Below are 12,022 nucleotides of genomic sequence, written 5' to 3' on the forward strand. Positions count from 1 at the left end.
ACACACACACACACACACACACACTTTTACTATGAAACATTAGTTCAGTTGGCGCAGTTTCTCTTTCTTCGTGAACGAATCCATTCCACTTGATGTAGGAGAATACTCAAGCCACTAAAACTCCACTCCTGGCTCGTGTTGTTAGATCAGATGATTTAGTTTAAAAAAAATTTGAACAAAAATTTTAATATATTGCACTTTGTTGTAACATTACCCTATTTCAACTCATCTTGACGAACCACATGTGAGCCTTTAGCACAAATACATACTTACTTCTCAGCAACTGCTTGCAGAATTGGGTATGAAATTGTGTGATCGCCACCTGCAGACACCAACATTTGCTTAATACCTATCTGAACATGCTCCACAGTTTATAGGCTGTTGAAATGGATAATGATTGTACAGATGTTTCAGAGTTCATTTTGATACACTATAATTTATTTACCACCTCTGTCTGTGGATCAAAGTGGAAAGATCATGTGAAGGAGGCACGTTCTCACCCATAGTCAGAGGGATGCAGCCAGCAGCCGCAATCTTTCTGTAGGTCTCCCTGATGCGCCTGCAGGTGTCCTTCAGATCAAACACGTTCACGTTTACGTCCCCGATGTCAGCAACCACCAGGGACTCATAAGGTGCCGCCCGGGTGCCACAGTTGTAAGCCCTCAGCATGGACGCAGACTCAACTCTGATCTGCCGTGGACCAAACCTGCAGAGTAAGAGGGGAGATGAGAACATCAGACAAATGTAATGTAATGTAAATGTAATTCATGTAAATTTGAGTCACCAAGTAAACTGGGACAACTACACCTGAACACAATTATATCCACTTTTATCAAATGTAGCATGAAGCTGCTCTGCTCTAACTATGACCCCTGACCCTTATTCATCTCTCAGACTCACCACAAATCGTGTTCTTTAAAGTTACCTCTGACTTCAATAATGTCTGATCTTTTTCCACACATTTCCTGTCCTTGGACACAGAGTCAGCTACAGTCTGACTAATGTTTATCTTATATCTTCCTGTTTCTAAGAAAGAAAAACAAATCATTAATCAAGTTTGTTTTATTTGATTAACAAGTGTGAACATGAATAAATTTGATTGTTGTTTTCAATCATTATAATGAAATCATGTGAAATATTACAATGTGAATAACATATTTATCTGTTCTTTTTTCAGAAAGTGATTATTCCTTCAGAGACACCTGTGAAAATGTTCTTTGAGCTGGAAGCTGTTTTCTTCAGAGGGGAGCCACAATGTTCATGACACTGTCAGAAATAGGGGTACAGTAGGCATACATTTCTGTCCCCTGAGGTACAACCTGGACTTTTGTACCCCATATAGGACTAATATTGAACCTTGTGGCACATAATTATACTTCTTGAGGGCCTAAAAGGTACATTTTTGTTCCCAAGTAGTTAATGGTACATATATGTACCCTTTATTGATGATTGTAGGGTACAATTTCAGAAGATGGACATCAAGGAAAGAAAAACTATTAAAACAATGTGATTAGAAAGTAATCATTTCAAAATTTTATTGAATGGTTGAGTGGCTGTAGTTAAGTATACTTGAGCAAAAGTTAAATAAAAATGCTTAGAAGTGGATTTGTGTAGTTACTGTTTTCAATATCAAACATAGTTACATTTTTATTTCATATTATACTTTAATTTGGATCAAATATTTTTTCACATTGGCAAAGGGCTAGTTTTTTTTTGTAACTTTATTCATCAAAACATGTACAAACAAGTAGGGCAATTCACAATTGTGCAAATCTACAGAAGACATAACAGAGGTATACTTAAAAATGAGACTATCAAAGACGAAACTGATTTTATATATATATATATATATATATATATATATATATATATATATATATTACATTTGATATTCTAACAAGATTGATTTACAGTATGTAGTGTTGGCCCTGTGATGGACTTGCAACCTGTCCAGGGTGTACCCCGCCCCTCGCACAGTCACAGTGATTGCTGGACATGGGCACCAGTGACCCCCTTGACCCAAAAATGGAAGAAGCGGGTAAAAGATAATGGATGGATGGATGGAATATTCATTTTTTGTATTGCCAGCATTGATATTCCTCCCTCCTACAGCCTGATCAACATCACCAAATATGCTAATTAGACGATGACGTCATCTAACAACTTCTAGTGTTTCAAAATCTCACTCCAAGCTCAGATAAACTTGAGAGCCCTGCATATTTTATTTAGGATTGCAAAGGATTAGTAAATGGACTTTTTTCACTCATCCGCATTTGAAAGCGGATGTTGCGTGACAACTTCCGGTGGCCATCAACGCTGTTTTTATTCTGTTCACTGATTGGCTCTCTTTGAATGGAACACCACGTCATCTGTTAAGGTCGGTCTTTTTCTGGCTTGCTGCTGGTGGAGAAATATGGCCTTTGCAGTCCTTTCAACCGAGGACCTCTTAAGAAAAATGAAAGAAGATGGCTTAGAAGTGTCAGAAGCAGATGAACAGAGATTCAGAGGTAAGCTGTAAGTTAAAATAATGTAGCTTAGCCATAAACCGATTAGCATTGTTGCTAACCCTAGCTACGTCGCTAACCTACGTTAATTCGTTAACGTTCAACCAACTTTAGAATCGTGCATTTGAATGACTTGCATTGTTTATTTTTTTCTCTCACCACTACAGTTTTCTTAAGCTAGGCAAGTCATGTGGCTAACCCTAGTGATGGGCAGATCAGGCCTCATTGGGTGTATGGCACATTTCCCAAACTGTGTCCACACTGTGTTGAAACTGTGTTGCTGTATCACTTAATAGTGACATCTGCTGAATTTAAAAAGTCATCCTCATCATCCACATCCGAGGAGCGAAACGTCTTCTGTTACACATAAAGTCCAGTTGTTTTTGCCTTGAACGCTTTTGGATTTACCATGTCCTGGATGACTGAGAATCGTCACTAGCATATGTCATTGCAGGCAAATTCAATAAAGACTGGAAACAGATGGAACAAGGTTAATTTACACATTTTTATTTAGAAACCTCAGCTGCTGTAACATCTTTGGGTAGAGGTGATTGCGTCGTTTACAAACCATTTCTCCTGCTTTTGAGAGCACCCTTTCACAGGGCACTGATGATGAAGGCGTACATAGAAATTTCATTGCAGTGTTTCCCTTACCATTATACAAGAGGGGTGCCCCACCCCGTCAACCGAATTAAGCACCCCGCCTACCAAACCAAACTTGCCCCCCCCCCCCCCCCCCCCCCCCCCCCCCACACACCTGCCCACCCGGCACTGACATAGCACTAAGCTAGCAGCGAGAAATACAGGTTCTCTAGCTAAAAAACTAAAGGAAGCACTCATGTTGCCTCTTCCCTCATGCTAAACGCCCCCTGCCCCCACTCAAAAACTGTTAGTACAAGTTGCGCTCAGACAAGTGTCCGTCCCCCCATCAACAAAAATGGATGAGATGAGCACCCCGCCATGGCAAGTTAACTAGGGGAAACACTGTATTGCAATTTTGTATAACGTAGGGTAATTTTAATATTTGTGTTTTCCATTATTGTATTTTTCCATTATCCTGTGATCTTGGTGTGTTCGCCTCAGAGATGTATCTTTGTACCTCGATAAGACAGCACCTGGGAGCAAATCCTACATTTCACCTACAACAGAAATAAAAGTTAATCCATATAAACTAATTCAAATATCCCTCAGAAAGAAATTAGAATAACTCAAAAGAAAAATGATCAATAGTGGAAACAAGAACGGAATAATAATTTACGTTCTTTTCCGTGATAAGATTAATATGATCCCACACGGGAGAAAAACTTCCTCTTCCTTGGTTCCCTGGATTATTGAGCATGCATCAGGATATTCTTCTTCCTTGATTGATCCATGGTATTCGATGACAAGACAAAAACCAATGCAAAGCAAAGAACACAAACTTTTTCCCATCCAACAAAACCCACAAACGTGTCGATACATTTTCTCACTTATAAATGCAATTTGGCGCGTTCACAACCAAATGATACAGTAACTGTATCGGTCACATGGTTTTCCTTAAAGAGATACGCGCACCGACACGGGGCTTCGCCTTGTTTGCTCGGCACATGCACCTAGATTTCAGTGCCGTCAGACCCATCACTAGCTAACCCTATGTCCTCCATATTAGCCGCTTGACTTGCCATTACCGAAGCGTGCATTTTAGCTCGGTTTAAAATAAAATGGCACAATAAGGGTAAGGCAAATAAGCTAACCTAAGGATATGGTATTGTTATAGGGTGATTTGACATCCCCATTTTCCAGAGACAGTCTCCGTTTTGGACGAGCTGTTCCCATACTATCTCAGATTTTAGCGTTTTATGACAAAGAAAAATAAGTGTTGCGTGTAGACTGTTATTACAATAGAGGGAGGAAAGCTCGGATGAGCACGTTATGTCCAACAACAGTTACGGTAGCTGGTCGCTCTGCAGTTAACAACAAAAAAGGTTACACTTTACAGACAGTAGAAGAAGAAGAGCCAAGCCGACCGCATTTAGAAATAAAATAAGACTTAATAAACATTGTAAGTTTTGTCTCCTAAAATTGACTATATTTCTTACCATTAGGATTATTTTGACCCATTTTCACAAAAACAAAAAGTAGAGTCTGCACTTGACCATCGCTGTTTCAATTTAAGTTGTAGACAGCCCACAAATGCGGAAAACGTCCATGCTGTGAAGATGTTGACTGTGAAGTTACCTTTTCTCAGGGATCTTGAAGGAAATGCCCAGGATCCATTTTCCACTGAGGCTCATGGGAAGGTCTTACACAACCAGTACCAGAAGGTGCAGCCCGACACAAAAATCGTCAAAGGCCAAATGCAGCAGACATTTGCACAGTGGTGAAAGGAGACTGCAGATGGGATCACTTTGGCAGACACACTTGAGAAATACCCTTTCTTAAGGACATCTACAGGTGTAAGTGCTTTAAACTGAAAAAGTTTTCTCACTGTGATGTGGAGTATCTTATGTCATTTTCACACCAGATAGTCCGGTAGACTCGGTTCGGTTCAAGACCAATATTCATGACATTTTGTTTACATTTGAGCTGGTGTGTTTGCATTCACACTGCACTGTGCAGTCGAGTCAACCTGTTGAACCAACCTATTCCCCCGCTCGCCTGTGGGGGCGCTGCACCAAGAACTACTGAAAGAAACGACACAAAAACCTATGAAGACACGTCTTCTTCTGTAAATTGTAGTGAACCTAGGCCTATGTCAAAACTGACCAGATGGACAGAGACTGTTATTTCATTGATCTGCATCCAGAAATACAGTTTGACCCATCTGGAGACTTTCTTTCTTGAATTAATCAAGTAGAAAAGACAATCCTCTATGATCATTACTATTTTACAAATGTTTGATAATCAAATTGTGTTAGTTCACTCAATGTTTACAGGTTGAAGAGAACTACTCATTTTTATTTACATAAACAGTAAGTAATGATTTTTATTCCTCATTCAAAGAAGAAATCAGGTTAATATGCATTTCTTGATTTTTCTGTCTTCAATGAGCAAATTTGTAAGTATATTAAAGTTCAGGCTTCGGTCAACTAAAATGTTTACTGAGAAGAAATGTCATGTTTAATCTTTACAGCAGATAATCAGAGTAGAGGCTCCACGAAGTCTCGTTTTCTCCAATAATCTTTCTGTGTGTTTTAAACAATCTCATTCTCTGTCCTTGACTTTGATAACACCTTACATCACAAACCACACCTCTGATCTGGTCCATCCACCAATCAGAAAGCTCTAAAATGACCCGGAAGTCAACTCATTTAAATGTGGCAACTTCCCGGTTCTCGCTAGAGAGTCACAGAGCTAAAGAGTGAAAGAGAAAAAGAGTTACAAAGAGTTGCAGTTCTCCTGGAGAAGAGAGATGAAAAACTCTCTGATACAGTTCTTGGAGAAGAGTTCCAGAGTTTAACTCTCTGAAGAGAGTTCTGAAGGAGTTCAGAATTCTGACATTCCAGGATGCAGAGAGGATTTTGGGAGTATAACTTCTGTTTGGATAACCTCGCACGACTCTCTAAGGGTTTGGCTGTCCTCATGGAGACGCTGAAAGAGTCAGAAAGGAACCCTACGCCGACGCTGATTTTATCATCAACCAGGTAGAAGGTTCTATTTTCGACCAAGTGTACCGTGGCCAAGCTGATTCCCCAAAGAGCGTGTGTTCTGGTCCCACAGATAAACTCCCTCACACATCTCTCTGTAAGATAAATCTCCATTTTCCATCTTAAACTCTCCTTTCTCCTAAAATCATTACAGATATTTTAGAAATATCTGAAGCAAAGTTCTCAATCACCACCGTGTGATTGATGTCTACTGTTCTGCTGAAAGTGAGAACAATCGCCGTATTGTTCCAACTTTCTGTGAACTTGCCATTGTTATTGTTTGCATATTTTGCCAAATTAATGTAAATGTTTGATGTTAAACTTTGATTCTGCAAATAAATGACCGCATTCATTTGATGGGTCAAAGATAATAACGTCTCTCGTTCGCATTTCTGTTAAACTCAACGCACGACATTTACACAGTCAGAAAGATGAAGAACTTGTGAAAAATGTATGAATATATCCAGCATATGTCATACTACATTTTGGTGGCCCGTTACGTGCTCATAAATGACTGTGTATTTCGTGTAAAGATTGTTTTACATGTTGGCATGAGGAAAAGTAACAGTTTATCAGCTGTGCTGAAACGCAGCTCAAGCTGCGCCGCTTTGAAGTCAAAACGCTGCATGTTTAAGCGTGTTGGGCTAGTGATGTTTTGAAAGCTGAAATAGTGTCATTGAGTCTTTATGAAAGCTGAAGTTGTACGCCTGTTATGGTAACTAAAAGCTGGGTTTGGGTAAAAACGCTTCATTCTGTTTAAAGACGGTCCAAACGGACGGAGGTTCTGTTGGTCCGGCTCGGTTCTGAAAAAGGTTCGGACGAGTTGTTTAAATAGCTAGAAAGACGTTTTTGAGACCGGAGTAGCAGACTCCGTGCAGCTCAGTGTTGATTCGTTACAGTTTTTAACAGAAAAAGTGCATTTTGACAGTTTAAAAGACGAAAAGTTGACAAACTCATTTCATGCTAATCTATCATGCTAGTTGCTGAAACGTTTTGTGATTGGTGGAATTTTGCTGCTGTGGAGCGCTCTGATTCGCTGAGAAGTTGAATGACGTGGCTACGCCATTTCCTCTCAACCCCGTGCTGCTCTGTAATTGGTGATTTCAGTCACGTGACCCGGAAATGAAACTCGTTTTCATAGGGAAATAAAATCTGCTTTTTAAAGCTGAAAAGCGCTTTAAAGCTGTGTTCTGAAACGCTGTTTAGGTTCTTCGAAGTCTAATTGCTAAAATTTTGCCACGCTTGTGTAAAAAATCCGTTCAGAAATGTTGATTTTAACCGAGTTTAGCCGAAGCTAACTTTAAGCTAAGCGGCTAACAACAGGATGTCAACCGAACGTCACAGGAAGTCGTCATAGACTCCTGCTGGTAGAAAGCTAAACACTTCCCCCTCCTGGAGAAACTTTAGATCACGGTTTCACTTCAGTTTTAGGTATAAAGAGTGAAATTAAACGTTTTTATTTTTCTGTAAGGCATTTTTGAGTTAATAAACGTTCCTCAAAGCTGAATAATCACTGTTATCTTGCATTGAAAAAGTTGTTAAGGTATTTATGCAAAGAGGCATTTACCGAACACATTTTTATTCACTGATAATTCCTTAAGAAAAAGGTACAAAATAAAATTAGAAACTTTTTAAAAGATACGGTTCAAATATTCACAGAGTTGAACAGTTTACTCATTTGCTGGAGAGATAATGCACGTTTAATTGCAAAATCACTAAATAAGAGTAAACTTATCAGGAAAAAGAAACTTTTCTGTTTAAGTTGCCACCTAAAAAATAAATCTTCCTATTTAATTTTAAATAGAAGTTACTGACAGGAGGACAGGAGTAATAACAGTTTTTCTGAAGAGAGACTGATTAATCCTGACACATCATCAACTGTTCTTTTTCTTTTCACCACTTAGTTCTATGAGTAACTGTTAAAATAGCAAATTTCTGGAACAGAACGGTTTAAAAAACGTTTTAAACCGATGATTGCTGTGAGACTTTTAGAAAAATTGCAGGTTTATAAAAAATTCAGTGCTTTAGAGTAAAATACACTAAAAAGAGCTTGGTAACTAGTACCTGTTGAAAAATAAGCACATACAAGTAACACTGCCGAGAGCATTTACTTAAATATTCATGAATTGGGGTAAAACCTGAGAAAGGTACCCACATTTGAATAAGGTGACTTATAACAGTACTTTAGTGTAAACCCAAGGCTTAAAATAGTGTGAAAACTCAAAGACATCTGAATACAAATATTTACCTGTAAAATATCTGAAGCGTGCAACTGTTTTAAACAGATAAAGTGCTACACAGTGAACGAACATGACAGGTGTGTTAGAAAAAGACTTTGACCCTTATGGGATGACGGACTGCTTGGAGAATGCGTTAGCGCTTCTGACAGCACCCGTACATTCACAGATTAAACAGGCAGAGAGCATGAACCCAAAAGAGTTATTGGACAATCTGAAGGAGGTTGCAGAAAGTGTGACCTCTACAGAAATTACAAAGTCAAACTATGAAAAGCTGGCTAAAATCACAATTTTGTTGAAAGAATTATTCTATGCAGTTGTTGAGAAAGCTGATAACCTTACACTAAGGTTAGACAGTGAAAAAGAGGTGGTTCAGAAAATTGAAGATCACTACCTTCAATTTAGAAGTGAACACGAGGTCCTCATGACGAAACATTATGAACAGATGTTTCAATTACAGCAAGATGCGCGTGCAGAAGTTGATTCAATGAACAGCAAAATACAAGTTCTTGAGGCGTCACTATCTGAAGCCAGGGATAAAGAACAAGCGTACCGAGCCTCGTGTGCAGATAACGATGTGCTACAAGCACAGTTGCAGGTGGCATTAAAGGAGCTGTACGCTTGCAAGGCAGAAAAGGCGAAAATACTCCGACAATGGCCGAATTTACAAAGTGAATGTCAGACAACACAGGAGCGCCTGACAGCTTGTGAGGAGAAACTAGCTACAGCTACAAACCAGATTTCTGAAATGGGGCGAGCTGGTCTGAGACTCAGAGACGAACAGTATCAGGGCCTGGGTCAGCCACAACCACCCCAGATAGACCTGCACCGATATGTACCTCTTCCTCCTGACACTATGCCGCCACCCCCACCCCCATCATGGGCGGTAGGGACAGACCTGCACCGATATGCACCTCTTCCTCCCAACCCTTATCAGCCACCCCCACCCCCATCTTGGGCGGTAGGGGCAGTCCTTGACCAATCTGCACCATCACACACACAAGAGAGACCGTTGATACTGTCTCCTTCAATGGATGATTTGTAGAAAATCTCAAAATATGTACAACGCTTTGTGCCTGGACCGATGGGATCATCTGGAACAAAAGCGTACCTCAAAGATCTGGAGTTCAGATTGAGATCTTATCCTAATGCTACGGTAGAGGATAAGATCAGTCTGATACGGCTCACTTCGGACAGAGAGGTGTTCACCTTCATCGAGCGTCTACCAGATGCAACGAGAAGGAATTACAACCTTCTGTGTGAAGCTTTGATCAGAGAATACGACTCCTGCACGGGACCTGCTGGTTTCCCAGCTGCAGACAAGGTCACGCAGGGTAAAACTGAACATCCAAAAGTTTATTACAAAAGAATCTTTCAAGCTTATTTTGGTAACAGAAATGAGACCGGAATGGAAGAAGATGAAGGTTTTAAGTTTGTTTTCAGCAGAAATCTCCACACTGATTTTAGACAATCAGTACAAATGATGGCAAATTTCAGAGAAAAATCCATCAGTGAGATTAGACAGTGTGCTGTGAATGTGTTCGAGGCATGTTCTCATGATAAGACGCCCATTGAGGTGTTTCCTGGTGTAAAGGTTAAACCCCACTCCCTAGAAATGGAAGGAAGGTGCGAGTATCCACCTCCTCCTAAAACAGGCGAGAAAAGGCAGTATTTTCAAACTAAAAAACCACGTGATGAAGGTGCACGCTGGGACAAAAAAGCTCCTCTTTCAGAGGATGACAGTGATTATCGAAAAAGGGGTGAGCGTAGGACGCAAAGATATGGGAAACCATATCATCAGGGGCAGTACGTGAAAGAACCCCCGAAAGACGTACCTGAACGTCCCCCACCTCGGACGAACCGAGGCGAAAAAATCACAAAAGTTCCAGAAACAAGGCCCTACACCTCTGAACTCGGAAGAGACAGAGAAAATACGCAGGTTGTTAGAAACTTTGAAACACACTGACACGGGAACCCATCCAGGAGCACTATGCAGTAATGTAATTCCTATTACATCTGAGGGCGCGAATGACAACATAACAGATGTCAGTGGAACACACCAAGACATAACTGTTGTTGCCTCAAACAACCCCTCATCAGAAGAAGGGGGGGTAAACACACACACAAACGATGACGAGTCATCGCAGGCTGAACACTCAGAAACAGCTTCTGCTGTGCTGACGGTCCAGACAAACCAAGATTACACAGATAAGGCTGAACGCGTGAAGAAGCGTCAGAAAAAACCCAAAAGGTTTCTGTGTAACTTTATCAGAAAGGGGGTCGCCAAAAAGGCGTACCTGTCAGTAACACTCGAAGGTGTCCTCACACACGAAGCACTCTTGGACGGTGGGGCAGACATAACAATTATGTCAGCTAAACTGTTCGAGGAGCTGAGGACGGCCGCTGCCAGTGTTAACAGGATAATACCTCTCTCTGACTGTGCTATAGAAATGCAGGGTCTCTCAGAAATGAAAACAACCCTGACATCTATAGCAATGGTTCACATGCAAATTGGCAATATGACACTGTACCACCCAGTACACGTGTCTCGTGTTGACTCATTCCCATTTTTGGTTGGCCAGGATTTTATAAATCGCTTCGACGCGATTATAGATTATGGTGATCAAATAATGTGGACAAAAGTGAGCAAACCACTGCCAATAGATACGCCTCCGGAGTGTGACACAGACTGCCCAACAGCAGGTACCGCGGAAGGCGCACAGGACTCCTCAGCCGAGGACACGAGCCCGGTGAGTACTCCTCTGACACCATGTGAAACCAAAGAGACCCACAAAGTGGTCCAAACTCTGACTCAACAAGACAGCCTCCTCTGTGAGCTGCAGCAGTCAGAGTCCACCTACCTACCACTGGTAGTTAAGGGTGTAGAGATCCAAGGGTCCCACACCAACGATGCTGTTCTGTCTCTGTGGACAGATAAATCAGCAATCAACCGAGCTTTCTACGAAACCTTGGTTCACAAACACGTTGGTCTAGAACTAATTAAAAAAGCTTTCCGCTTTCCATTAGTTCCCAATAGTTCACAGGTAATGACCGCAGAAGGAGTCGTTAACCTAAAACTAAACTGGAACCAACGAGAACTGGTTCACCCATTTCTCGTTATCCAAAACTTACCACATGCATCCTATATAGGCTCCGACATTTTGGTAAGGTTAGGTGTCCACGTGGACACCATCAACAAGGTGCTGTGGTCCCTCAAACCAGCCACAAAGGATCCTCCTGTGCTAGACACAGCGAGCCTTAAGGCTGGGCAGACCATTCCAGAGGCCTGCCAAGTTGCTAGCAACCAAACCACCACAGTACCACCTCAGGTGATTAACCTAATGGTGCGAATCCACATCATAGCTGGACAAGCTATTAGCCGTAAACAGGCATATTTTCAACCCTCTCCTGCATTTTTCAACTTGGGACTGTCCGTGGAAGCCACGAACCAGGTGAGTCTTGACTCCAGGACCACATCTATTGCTGTGTGTAACACTGGCATGGATGAGGTACTGATCCCAAAAAACACTATGCTAGGATGGTTGATTTCAACCGACTTTCATGATTTTGAACTAGGCATTCCATTTCTGGGAGGACTCCCAGACAATCTGGTACCGAGTCAAGAAGCTGGGCCAGTATGGTTCACAAAACCAAC

At 41.2% G+C, this 12,022-nt stretch overlaps 1 protein-coding gene across 1 annotated transcript in view; it reads right to left on the reverse strand.

The window, feature by feature from the left end:
* The window catches only part of LOC119416615 (agmatinase, mitochondrial-like), a 30,152-nt gene that overhangs the window by 15,217 nt on the left and 2,913 nt on the right, over nt 1–12,022 (reverse strand). The window contains exons 2-3 of the mRNA XM_037683805.1: nt 501–706; nt 274–322 (exon numbers count right to left, since the gene is read on the reverse strand). Of these exons, the coding sequence (XP_037539733.1) occupies nt 274–322; nt 501–706 (255 nt within the window). The remainder of the gene's footprint in view (nt 1–273; nt 323–500; nt 707–12,022) is intronic.

The sequence above is a fragment of the Nematolebias whitei genome, chromosome 11, assembly GCF_014905685.2.
Source record: "Nematolebias whitei isolate Nwh7 chromosome 11, NemWhi1, whole genome shotgun sequence".
NCBI lineage: Eukaryota > Metazoa > Chordata > Actinopteri > Cyprinodontiformes > Rivulidae > Nematolebias > Nematolebias whitei.